The sequence below is a fragment of the Thamnophis sirtalis genome, unplaced genomic scaffold (assembly GCF_051295495.1).
Source record: "Thamnophis sirtalis isolate CommonGarterSnake01/CBP01778 unplaced genomic scaffold, rThaSir2_p1.2 scaffold_10, whole genome shotgun sequence".
NCBI lineage: Eukaryota > Metazoa > Chordata > Lepidosauria > Squamata > Natricidae > Thamnophis > Thamnophis sirtalis.
In genome coordinates, this window is record NW_028261390.1 from 70,124,681 (window position 1) to 70,138,148 (window position 13,468).

Genomic DNA, 13,468 nt, shown 5'->3' on the forward strand with positions numbered 1-13,468 from the left:
AAGTTGTCCCATACCCACAAGCCCATCACATGGACCAATCTCCCACTGCCACGCTGGCAGCTTCCACCCATCCAGTTCCGGCCAGGTGCAGAAACAAAGGATGACCTTGGCTTTCTAGAAAGAATGTTGTTATGGCTACATACCATCTAACTCCATACAATCCCCCCTCCCATTTCCCCACTATAGAAACAGCATAGTAGATAGAAGTGTGTCCCAAAAGGAACCTGGCTACAGGCCTGACACATGCTCTGTGACATCCTCTTCATCCTTGGCTCCTTGTGTTCTGACCTGGGCTTCCCAAAATCACCAAGCAGACGCCTTGTCCCGACAAAACCCCCTTTTTTTTATTAAGCTAAGGTGAATTCCTCTCATTCACATCCAGCAAAGTCCCGGCAAACAGTCTTTCAAGGGTGAATTGACAACCACAGACCTTATCAGGCTTGGAGAGCTGCCAGGCCGATATCTTCCAAACGCAACTGCTGTACCAGAAAATACTTGGCAACGAGTCTCTGAGAGTCATGAACAAATCTTCACACTAATTAAGTAAACTAATTGTCTCCTGCAAACTCCACTCCCCTTTCGGTCCTCTTTATTCCCTCTGGGAGGGGCCATTCACCGTCCACCTGTGCCTTTACTTCCAAGTCAACCCTTGTTCCTTAGCTGTTCCCTTCTCCTGGCAGCTCTGCGCATGCACACGTCGGGAACAGGCTCCAGCTGTTCTTCTGCCCTACTGATTTCCGACTCCGAATTAGGCAGCTGATAACTGTCGGACAGCCCTGGCCCTCTCTCTGCCTCCGACACAGAGCCCTCATCAGAGCCTTCCCCAGACTCCAGGACTGACCCATGTTCTTCCCCAACCTCCTCATTGTCTGAGTCTACCACCAGCTCTGCTGGCCGCTGGCCGGCCACAACACTTTGGGTTGGAAAGGGGTAATATACAAATCCACCCTGTACCCCGCTGCCAACTAAAACGGACTCTTCTTTTAGTGCCCTGGCGACAGATTCAGTGGGAGCCGAACAGATTTGTGTGGAGATCTCACAAATCCTTGCAGCGCAACCCTCGTACACACCGGAATACAAGAGACCTCGCACGACGAGTTTAGCACAAGAGGACATACGTTCTGTTGTTGACAAAGACATACCGGGGCCCCGTGTAATCCCAGCAGAGGTGCAGAAACATCTGGAAATAAATAGCAAACAACTTGCCACCCTAGAAGCTGACCCTTTGCAGACGTGAGCCATTATCCAGTGCAGACCTTGCATCCTAATATCTCCTATCCTCTCGTATAAAGTGTGTTGTGCAGGGTGCATGATGCATTGCGTTGTACATTAACATGCATGTGTGACAATAATGAGCTTTTGATGCAGGGGTGGGATTCTGCCAGTTCGGGCAAACAGGTAGCTCCGGAGATGAGCTAGGAGCAAACCGGTTCGGGCAAACCGGTAGCTCCGGAGATCAGCTAGGAGCAAACCAGTTTGGGCAAACCGGTAGCTCCGGAGATCAGCTAGGAGCAAACCGGTTCAGGCAAACCGGTAGCTCCGGAGATGAGCTAGGAGCAAACTGGTTCGGGCAAACCGGTAGCTCCGGAGATCAGCTAGGAGCAAACCAGTTCGGGCAAACAGGTAGCTCCGGAGATGAGCTAGGAGCAAACCGGTTCGGGCAAACCGGTAGCTCCGGAGATCAGCTAGGAGCAAACCAGTTTGGGCAAACCGGTAGCTCCGGAGATGAGTTAGGAGCAAACCCATTCACTCCTGTGAGCAAGTGGGCCCACTCGCCTGCCCTTCCGCTTTACCTCCCTTTATCTTCTCAGCTGAGTGGATTGCTGCACCTCAGCTGTTTTCCTTCCCAAGCAGTAATCCGGAAGATACATATTCTCTAAACTGCGCAGACGCGTGGAAACGTGCGTCCTGGTGTGTGTACGAGCGAAGTGAGTGTCCGTGTGCAGAGCATGCGCTCAGCGAAACGGTTGTTAAACCAGTAGGATCCCATCCCTGCTTTGTTGGTAATAAATCTACGGCAGTTGGGCTGTGGGAACGGTGGTCAGAGAAACGGCGCATGTTCTCGAGAACTTTGGTGCAAACGTGAACTCGCTGCGATTTTCTCCGGAGATCAGAAGTCTGCTAATTGCAGCTTATCAATTGTATATCATCTTGCGGAAAATAGAAAGCAGCGTTCTCGTTTGCATCATCTGAAGCGCTACGGGGTAAAGGCGTTGACCCGCATTAATTCTCCCAATAGTACGACCTGTGTAGTGACTATCGTAAAGAGCCGTGGTGGCGCAGTGGTTAGAATGCAGAACTGCAGGCTACTTTGGGCTGACTGACTGCACTTTGGCAGTTCGATTCTCACCAGGCTCAGCCTTCCATCCTTCCGAGGTGGGTCAAACAAGGACCCAGATTGTCGGGGTCAAGAGGCCGACTCTGTGAACCACTTAGAGAGGGCTGTAAAGCACTGTGAAGCTGTAGGTAAGTTGAAGTACTATTGCTATGTTGTTGGTTTGAGCTCTGAGCTTGGCGATTTGGTTGCAAACGGTTCGTCCCCATTCGAGGAGACGTCGTCAGTGCGCTTTGGATCGTCTGGGGGGAACCCTGGCCTTCAAATACCTTTCTGAGTCCTGGTCTGATTTCAGGTTGTATGTTTGGCTGGCCGTAGTTGCTGCGTCTGTAGACCTTGGTTTTAACTACCGTTTGTGTGAAGGTAAATTAGTGCCCGTGTTGTTGTTTGGATGGTCAGGGCTCCCCCGGACAAGCACAATTCGAAACGCACCGACGACATCTCCTCGAATGGGGACGAAACATTTGCAACCGAATCGCCAAGCTCAGAGCTCAAATCAACTACATACCGTATTTTCCAGCGTATAAGACGCACCAGAGTATAAGATGCACCGAGGTTTTGAAGAGGCAATTTTTTAAAAAAAGTTTTAGTACTCTGCAGAACTCCTAAAAATGGCCCGTTTTTCTTCAAAAAAACGGCATGCATAGCCTTTAGGAGGCTTATAGAGTGCTCCTGCGGGCTGGGGGGGGGGGCAAAATTGAGCAAAAAACAGCTCGCTTTTTGCTCATTTCTGCCCTTCCCAGCCCCCAGGAGCACTCTGGAAGCCTCCTAAAGGCAATGCATGGCCATTTGGTGAAGGTGGCGGGGTTTCGAGAGGCCAAAAATGCTGTATTCAGTGTATAAGACGCACCCAGATTTTCAGCCTCTTTTTTGAGGGAATCAGGTGCGTCTTATACTCCGAAAAATACGGTAACTACCAATCCGAGCTACTAATATTGTAAGACATGTGTAGTAACTGCATGTGTGTGGCTGAGCTCAACAATACAGGTAGTCCTCGATTTTCAACCATTCATTTCGTGACCAATGTTACAACATTACCGGAAAAAGTGGACTAAGGGCCATTATTCACACTTACGACCGTTACAGCATCCCTGTGGTCACATGATCAAAATTCAGCTGCTTGGAAACTGACTTGTATTTATGACGGTTGCAGCGTCCCGGGATCCTGTGATCCCCTTTTGCGGCCTGACAAGCAATAGGGAAGCCAGACTCGCTTAACAACCATGTTACAAACTTAACAACTACATCGATTCACTTAACAACGGTGGCAGGAAAGGTCGAAAAATGGGGCAAAGTTCACTTAAACAAATGTTTCGCTTAGCAGCCGAGATATTGCGGTCGTAACGTCGAGGACTACCCGTCTATTATTATTATTACTGTTATTTTATCTGTTAGGAATTGCTTTCTGCCTTCCCTTTCACACTTGTGACTTGCTAACAGGATAATTCCGAATTCTAAACATTTGGGGGTTAATAAAAAAGAACTGCTTAAAATTCTACCGGGGGACAGAACGAACGTTTTATTTCGTGCCACATTTTTCCTGCAAGTTTGAATGCCCCTGCCTTTTAAAACTTTTATTTCAGGCGAAAAGCAATTGTGTTCCCTGCAAGGCGATGCATTTGAATCCTGCGTTGCCCTCCTGGCCCAGCATTTCTAACTTTATATTTGATTTTATAGATCCAGCTGCAGAGCCCCTGTGTCCGATGATACGGAGTAAGTTGTGGTGTGCAAACTTTGGATCCTTAAAAACCGCTCGAGCTGCATGCTACTTCCTACTAACGTGAAACGCAGCTGCTTTCCTTGTCCTTCACCTCAATTAAATACATGTGCTTTCCCGCATCCGTTCTCTGTGGCATTAAAATTCTAAGTTTCCAGAAAGCAGCTAAGCATGCAATGGCTGGAAAACCGAAGTTTTGCTCATTCATGATGTGATTCTGGTTTTAACCTCTGTCTGGTCTGTGATGATTGCAAGGAACTCGAATTATAATGGTGGAAGGTTTGGATAACTGGGGTTGAGAAGAAGGCTTACCAGCTTTGGAAGGAAAGAGTTTATCAATCCCAGCTGGTTGATATCTCAAAATTTGAAAAAAAATGGAACTCTGTAAAAAAATTCTCCCCGACATGCAGCTTTCTAAGCAAGTGTCATCACGAGTCTTCATTCCATTTCTTTTTCCATGAAGTTTCAGGGTTTTCTCTTAAGTTACTGAAAATGTATTGAGATTATTACCTTATTCTCCCCCCCCCCCAAAAGCAATTGATGGAAACAATGGGCTGGAAATCCTTAAGACAATCCTTTCTGCCTTCATCGATGGGACATAATTGAGGTGAAGATGGTAGTTGCAACCATGAGGACTAATGAAGCCCATTTTTAAGGTGATGCCATAGCAGTGTTCCAATATCTAGAATATTGGATATAAATGTCTAGAAATGGTGTAGGGTCTCCTGCTTGGGCAGGGAGGGGGGGGTTGGTCTAGATGACCTACAAGGTCCCTTCCAACATTATTGATCTGTAAAAAGGAATCAGGCTATTCTCCAAAGCACCTGAGGGTAGGACAAGAAGCAATGGGTGGAAACTAATCAAGGAGAGAAGCAACTTAGAACTGAGGGGGAAATTTCCTGACAGTTAGAACAATTAATCAGGGGAACAACTTGCCTCCAGAAGTTGTGAATGCTCCAACACTGGAAGTTTTTAAGATGTTGGATAACCATTTGTCTGAAGAGGTGTAGGGTTTCCTGCCTAAGCAGGGGGTTGGACTAGAAGACCTCCAAGGTCCCTTCCCACTCTATTATTCTATTCTTCATGGAAAGCCCTCAGAGCTTGATAGAAATCAGGTGTGGAGTAGAAATGGACAGAGTAATCTGTCTTGGATTTTTGGCCTTCTGATTATCCATATTTGTTAAGATACAGAGGCATATAGGTAGCCCTCGTCTTACAACCACAGTCGGACCCAGAAATTACGTTGCTAAGGGAGAAATCTATCGAGTGACTTTTGGCCCATTTCACAACCTTTCTCCCGACAATCGTTAAGCGAAGCACTGCCGTTATTAAGTAAGTAACACGTTTGTTAAGTGCGTCTGGATTCCTCCCTTGACTTCGCTTGTCGGAATGTCGCAAAAGGTGATCGCGGGACCCTGCCGACCCGTCATAAATGTGAACCAGTTGCCACACATCTGAATTTTGATAACCAAACGGTCGTAAGTGCGGAAAAATTGCTTTTTTCAGTGCCGTTGTAACTTGAAACGGTCTCTAAACAAACTGTCGTACCTATATTTCTCCGTGTGATTATTCAGGCACTTTCTTACAACACCAGAGATTTTGATAGACAAGTCACATTCTTGTGAGCAAAGACGTTCAAAGCGAGAATGAGTATCCAATACTAAAATGATAAGAATAATTTTTTTCAAAACTCTTCTTCTCCTGGAAAACCCACATGCAGGAATAACCCACATATTTTGTTTTAAAATAATGCCTCTCCAGACTTACTAAACAGAAAATCTGTTTGAATATGTCAGAAACGGATTGATTTCACATTTGCAAAGTAAAGGTTCCCCTCGCACATCTGTGCTAGTCGTTCCCGACTCTAGGGGGCGCTGCTCATCTCCGTTTCAAAGCCCAAGAGCCAGCGCTGTCTGAAGACGTCTCCGTGGTCATGTGGCCGGCGTGACTCAACGCCGAAGGCGCACGGAACGCTGTTCCCTTCCCACCAAAAGTGATTCCTATTTTTCTACTTGCATTTTTTACGTGCTTTCAAACTGCTAGGTTGGCAGAAGCTGGGACGAGTAACGGGAGCTCCCTCCATTACGCAGCGTTAGGGATTCGAACCGCCGAACAGCCGACCTTTCTGATTGACAAACTCAGCGTCTTAGCCACTGAGCCGCCGAGTTCCTTTTACATTTCACATTAGTATTAATTTTCTGCTGATTTCAATTCAGCGTTTCTCACATTGAAGATGGAATCATGGCTACTCAGCCTTCTAACTTATGAATTTTTGGTCCCTGCTAATAAGACCAATTCCTTAAAAAGGATTATTTTTCCTTCCAGCAGTTTAGCTCCGTCCCGTAGCCAAACCCCAAATAGTTTTACAGAGACAGAAGTCCTTTTTGTGCATTTCCACATCAAAAGCAGCTGATAATGCTTACATTTTTGCCTTGGGATCACATTTTAAAAATAACTTTTTTTTCCCTGAACTGGAATGTTAAATAAATAAATGTGGCAGATATCCATGCAGGGAAATGATAATCATCCTTTTAGTCTGTCTCCAAAATCTCTTTTTTTTTTAATTGAAACCATTCTTAATTTTGTCATTAGTCATCTACTCCGATTTTGTGCTGAGTTTCATTAGAAGATAAATCAACATGTTTAATGCTGACTTTGAGACACCACACACATCTGCAAAATTAAGCTTGCAGATTTATAATATCACTAGTTGATAACCCGGCATCGCCCGGGAAAATGTCCGGAACAAACATAATTTCTAATGTTGGATTTTCTCCCTTATCAGAGGGAGCCCCCTTGTGGAGGACTGTGACGCAATTACCATGGCAATTCCACTGCGCTGTACAGTAGAAGCCATTTTACGGCAGTATAGTAGAAGCCAATTTAAGCTGCAACAGGCTGTATCTTAGCAGAACATCCTCCCCCGAGGGGTATTAGGGGTGTCTTATCCCCACAGTATTTTTCTCCAGAGAGTAAGTCATCTGTGTACCAAGTTTGATTGAAATTGCTCGAGACGTTCTAGATGTATGCTGGAACATACATACATACATACATACATACACATACATATTTATATATGTATATAGATGATATAGAGATAGAGATAGATAGATAGATAGATAGATAGATAGATAGATAGATAGATAGATAGATAGATAGATAGATAGATAGATAGATAGATATAGAAAGACAGAAACACATATATAGATGGATAGATAAATAATGATAGATGATAGATAGATAGATAGATAGATAGATAGATAGATAATAGATAGATAGATAGATAGATAGATAGATAGATAGATAGATAGATAGATAGATAGATAGAAGATATAGCTAGAAGATAAGAGTTTATTAGAAGAAAACTGGCAAAAATCCAGTGATTTAAAAAGTCTACCATTTGATGTAATGAAGTGTAGAATTCGATTGAAATAAAACTTTTCTTTAAAGTGACTGAAGTTAGAGGCAATCTCTTCACATTTTACTTTCTGGATGCTATAGTACAAGTATCCCTCAACTTACAACAGTTTTTTTAGTGACGATTTGAAGCTACAACGGCGCTGAAAAATTTGACTTATGACCATTTTTCACACTTAACAACCATTGCAGCGTTCTCATGGTCGTGTGAGCAAAATTCAGAAACGTGGCAACTGGTTCATACGTACGACGGTCGCAGTGATCCCGGGGTCACCCGATCCCCTTTTGTGACCTCCTTACAAGCAATATCGGTGGGGAAGCCAGAATCGCTTAACAACGGCATTACTGACTTAACGACTGCAGTGATTCACTTAACAACGGTGGCAAAGAAGGTCATGACACTTAACCACTGTCTCCCTTAGCAATTGAGGAGCTCAATTGTGTTCATAAATTCATAAATCTGTATTTTTGGTCAAAACTGAATTCAATATGGCAGATTAGTTAGAGTAACTACATAACCCATTTCACAGGATGGAATGCAACTCCATATCACTTCAGAGTGGTGAGATCGATCCTAGGTAGAGGCAGATATTTCTCTCTCTGGGCACAATGGGAATATACCTGCTGAACAAAACTCCACTCTGGCGACAGGAAAGGCATCTGGCCAGTGACGACTCACGCAGCTCCATTCAGTTGCCCAGATTCCACCCAGCAAGGGATTATGGGGTTGTTAAAAAGTGATGATGAATTCCATATCACTTCAACCAAAGTAGCAATCTTATAACTCTTTATTTCTCCCCACAATATTTAGTTGGGGGGTGGGTGGGAAATGGGATGCCATTATATCACGTATTTTGTACAGCTAACATTTTGCTAGAAGAAAAGGTAGAGAAATGATTCCTAAAATTTGTATTCCCATCCTTATTTATTCCTTAATGCCTTTTGTATCCCGTTTGTGTGGCTGTAATTCAGTGGTGAGATTCAAAAATTGTTCGAACCTACTCTGTGGGTGTGGCCTCCTTTGTGGGAGTGGCTTCCCACCCATGTGACCGGATGGGAGTGGCTTGCTGCCCATGTGACCAGATATGAAGATGCCGACAACACTTGTCAGAACCACCTTAAATTATCTCGCACACAGCACTGGCGTGCATAAGAATAGGATGTAAACTTGTTTTTTAAAAGGCATCTTTGGTTTGCGTTAAAACAACTTCAACACACGCAATGTTCTGATTGCACCACAAACGCAGTAGTCATCCTTGCCTTTCACAGAGGCACTGAGTTTTATAAATAGGAGCATGATAGTGTAGAATAATCATATCCAAGGACCAGTGGTGGGTTTCAAAAACCTCTTCTGTAGGTGTGGCCTGCTTTCCGGGTCCACTGGTGGAACCTCTTCTAACCGGTTCGGTAGATTTGACGAACCGGTTCTACCGAATAGGTGCGAACTGGTAGGAACCCACCTTTGCTGTAATTTGTACTGACCACTGTAGACAAAAGTCAGACATTATAAATATAAATAAGTATAAATTAATCCATTGAATTCCTTATGCAGATGACATGGAAGCTGTTCAGAAAAATATATATACAATCTTTATTGAATATGGATGCTTAAGAGGCATTGATTATTATTTTTTTAGGGGTTTTTCGTTATAGCTGGCTACCTTTTTACAGTGGAATGGGTATTTTTATTTAATAAGGTTTTTCGATAGAAAGAAGCAGCCAAGGATTTTGATTATTAAATCGGCATCAACGGGGAAGGTTAGTGGGGATGGTATTTTAGTGGGCTTGTGTCTTAAACCAAAACTTCTACAACCATCCTAGGAAAAAGATTCAATTCAATGTGCTCCATCTCTTGGTATTTTCAGTATTATTTCTCTTCCTGCCTTCCATTCATCAACAGAGAGTAGAATTCAGGCAAAATGATGTTCTTGTAAATAGTAGCAAAATACAAGTCCTCGGAACCTTTGCCATAGCAGATGTGAGGTGAGAAGTGAGACCATTGCTTTAGCAGGCGGTCCATTTTCTATGGAAGATGAAATTTTGTCTTGAAGGAAAAGAAAGGAAAGGAAAGGAATGGAATAGAATGGAAATATATGGGATGGGATGGAATAGAATGGAATAGACTAGAGTAGAATAGAACAGAATAGAATAATGGAGAATAGAATAGAATAGAATAGAATAGAAGAATAAAAGAATAGAACAGAACAGAATAGAATAGAATAGAACAGAAAATATGGAATGGAATAGAATGGAATAGAATGGAAATATAAGGGATGGGACAGGACGGGACGGAATGGAATAGACTAGACTAGACTAGAATAGAAAATATGGAATGGAATGGAATAGAGTAGAATGGAATGGAATGGAATAGAATTGAAAATATAGAATGGAATAGAATAGAATAAAAATGCGGAATGGAATAGAATAGAATTGAACAGAAAATATGGAATGGAATAGAATGGAAATATACAGGACGGGACGGAATAGACTAGAATAGAATAGAATAGAAAATATGGAATGGAATAGAATAGAAAATACGGAATGGAATAGAATGGAATGGAATGGAATAGAAAATACAGAATGGAATGGAATAGAATAGAAAAGAAAAGTAAATGTGGAATGGAATAGAATGTGGTGTTTGGTCCATTTCACTAGCGCTGTTTTAGTTCGCGTAAGGATGACAGAGGAAATGCATGTGCTCATAAAATTAACCTGCCTTTTTTACACACCCCGTCAAAAAAAAAAAAGCAGAATGAAATTCCCTCTATATGTACCAGTCCTGAAAAAAAAACCATCAGCTGCATATGGTGTGTCTTCGAATTGTTTTATCTGTGCTCTCTTTGCAATCTAATCGTTTTATCTGGCTTAACATTCATAACCCGCTTCTTAGCATCATCGCGCAAGAGAAATTGTCGTAGAATAGAGAAATGACTCGCTGTTTTATTATGCATTAATATGTTCTCAATGTTTCCCAGTTCTTAACAAAATAACAAGAACAAAAAATTTCTGCATGTGCGTTCAACAGGGATGGCTACCACAGCTTACTCACTGCTGGCATTTTCGCCTAAAAACACTAGCTGTTATGTTCTTCTCAACTGTCTCTATATAGTGGCTATATATAGTGTCCTGTTCAAGTATTTTTTAGAAATCAAAACTTAAGATGCACTTGGAACGCAACCCATTTCCATGGCCCAGAGCTGATTGTTCTGACCGAGGCTTCCCGAGAGCATGAAGCAAACTCCTTGTCCCAACAAAAAACCCTTTTATTCATTGACTGTGAATTCTGCTCATTCACATCCAGTATTTCAAGGGAGGATTTACGGTCACAGACCTCATCTGGCTTGGAGAGCTGCCAGGCCGAGATCTGCAAAACTTGGCAAGGAGTCTCGAAGAGTCACAGGCCAATTAAGTGAACTCATTGTCTCCTGCAAACTCCACTCCCCTTTCGCTCCTCTTTTATTTCCTCTAGGAGGGGCCATTCATCGTCCATCTGTGGCCTTACTCCCAAGTTGACCCCTGTTCTTTAGCTGTTCTCTTCTCCTGGCAACTCTGTGCATGCATACACTGGGAACAGGCTCCAGCTGTTCTTCTGCTTCACTGATGCCTGACTCCGAAGGCAGCTGATAACTGTCAGACGGCTCTGGCCCCCTCTCTGCCTCCGACACAGAGCCCTCGTCCGAGCCTTCCCCAGACTCCAGGACTGACCCATCTTCCTCCCCAACCTCCTCACTGTCCGAATCTGCTGCCAGCTCTGCTGGATGCTGGCGGGCCACAACACTGATGTTCAAAAAAACCCGAAACCCTGAACCTCCTTGATCTTTGTTCCTTGAAAATATTTCACTTCTGATCCAAGGACTGACTTCAGTTCTGAAGAAGCTTCTTGGATGAGAAAAGGAACATTTTCAAGGGGGAAAAAAGACAAGGAAGTCCAGTTGCCTTTTGAAAATGACCCAGATATTTGAGAATCTCCATCGATAGTCCATCAGATCTCACCGTCGCATTCTGCACAATCGTTCAAGACTTCTTGCCATATCTCAGAAGGCTTGAAGTCAGAATCGGACTCCACCTTTCCCTCTTCAGACCAGCTTCAGGAAATACACCTCAATTTGCAATAGGAAACTTTTTATAGATCGAAAACTAAAAAATCTGGCTTAAAGTCAGTTATTTACCAGGCAACTAAGTCTCCATGGACTCAGCGGGATTCAAACATGGCCTGCGTAGCTCCAAGTGAAGAATTGAGAGGACCATCATGGAACTTCTAACTCAGCAGGCCTTCTAAATTTATAAATAAAACTTTGGTCAAGTTTGAGAATCACCGGTACGAGCAACGGGGGTTTGACATTTTTTTTCCAACCCAAAAGAGAAGGGACAGTTGAGAAATTTAACAAGGTTATCCATAGAGCAGGGAGGTCTCCGACCTTGGCAACGTTAAGACTTGTGGACTTCAACTCCCAGAATGCCTCAGCCAGCTTTGCTGAGGAATTCTGGGAGTTGAAGTCCACAAGTCTTAACGTTGCCAAGGTCGGAGACCTCCCTGCTATAGAGGATTGTGCCAAATTCATGCAATCACGCTGAGCAAAAAAGAAAAAATAGCTTTGGTTTGGCTTAAGCTGCCTATTTGCACGTATATTATTAAAATGGCTGCTTCCGGGCACTTCTGCTTAAAATGGGTGGAGAATCATGACATGTGGACTTCCATTCCCAGAATTCCCGAGCTGACTCAGGGATTCTGGGAGTTGAAGTCCACCAGTCATAAAGAGGCCATAGTTCCCCATCTCTGCCTTCGGACCTGAGTCTCGCATATTAAAATGGCCGGCTCAGGGATTCTGGGAGTTGAAGTCCACAAATCACAAAAGGGCCATAGTTCCCCATCTCTGCTTCGGACGTGAGTCTCGCATATTAAAATGGCCGGCTGAGGGATTCTGGGAGTTTAAGTCCATAAGTCACAAAAGGGCCAGTTCCCCATCGCTGCCTTCAGACCTGAGTCTCGCATATTAAAATGGCCGGCTCAGGGATTCTGGGAGTTGAAGTCCACAAGTCACAAAAGGGCCATAGTTCCCCATCCCTGCCTTCAGACCTGAGTCTCGCATATTAAAATGGCCGGCTCAGGGATTCTGGGAGTTGAAGTCCGCAAGTCACAAAAGGGCCATAGTTCCCCATCCCTGCTTTCAGACCTGAGTCTCGCATATTAAAATGGCCGGCTCAGGGATTCTGGGAGTTGAAGTCCACCAGTCATAAAAGGACCATTGTTTTCCCACCCCAGTGGCTGAACTCTTCAGAATCCGCTGTTGACCAACTTACTTTCACTTTCCTTTCCAGGAGCGTGAGCATGTGCGACATGCGATGCCCAGACGAGGGCGCTGTGAATCAACCGCACAGCAAAGATCGCCATGAAAAGCTGCAGATCATTCACAACCAGCTGAAGGAAGACGAGGATCAGTGGCAGGATGTGAGTAGGGGAGTGGGGGGCTGCAAAGCTACGCATTCGGAGCGATCGCAGAGATTTTGCAAACCACGTTTAAGTGACAGGCACAACAAGCAATAGACTCAAGGTGTGTGAAGTGTGAATACCACTTTACAAGGCCTTGGTAAGGCCGCACGTGGAATATTGCATCCGGTTTTGGTTGCCACGTTGTTAAAATAAAAGAAGATGTTGAGACCCTGGAAAGAGTGCAGAGAAGAGCAACAAAGAGGATTAGGGGACTGGAGCAGGAGTGGGTTTCAACCGGTTTGCGGCGGTCCCTGCGAACCGGTTGGTCGGCGAACCCGGAAGTAAGTAACTTCTGGGAACGGTGAAGGGCGCACCCGCCCGCCCGCGCTCCTTACCCGGTTTTGACGAGTTCTGCGCTTCCACGCATGCGCAGGACGCATACAGCGCTTGCGCGATCCTCCAGGAGCAGCTGGAGCATCGCACAGACGCTAGTACGCATGTGTGCGCCGCGCTGAACCGGTTGGAACGGGGCGAGAAACCCACCCCTGGACTGGAGGATAAAACATGC

General features: G+C 44.4%; 1 protein-coding gene across 1 annotated transcript in view; it reads left to right on the forward strand.

The window, feature by feature from the left end:
• LIMCH1 (LIM and calponin homology domains 1) overlaps positions 1–13,468 on the forward strand; it is a 167,867-nt gene that overhangs the window by 128,089 nt on the left and 26,310 nt on the right. The window contains exons 14-16 of the mRNA XM_087724842.1: positions 988–1,233; positions 4,013–4,048; positions 12,789–12,918. Coding sequence (XP_087580968.1) covers positions 988–1,233; positions 4,013–4,048; positions 12,789–12,918 — 412 coding nt within the window. The remainder of the gene's footprint in view (positions 1–987; positions 1,234–4,012; positions 4,049–12,788; positions 12,919–13,468) is intronic.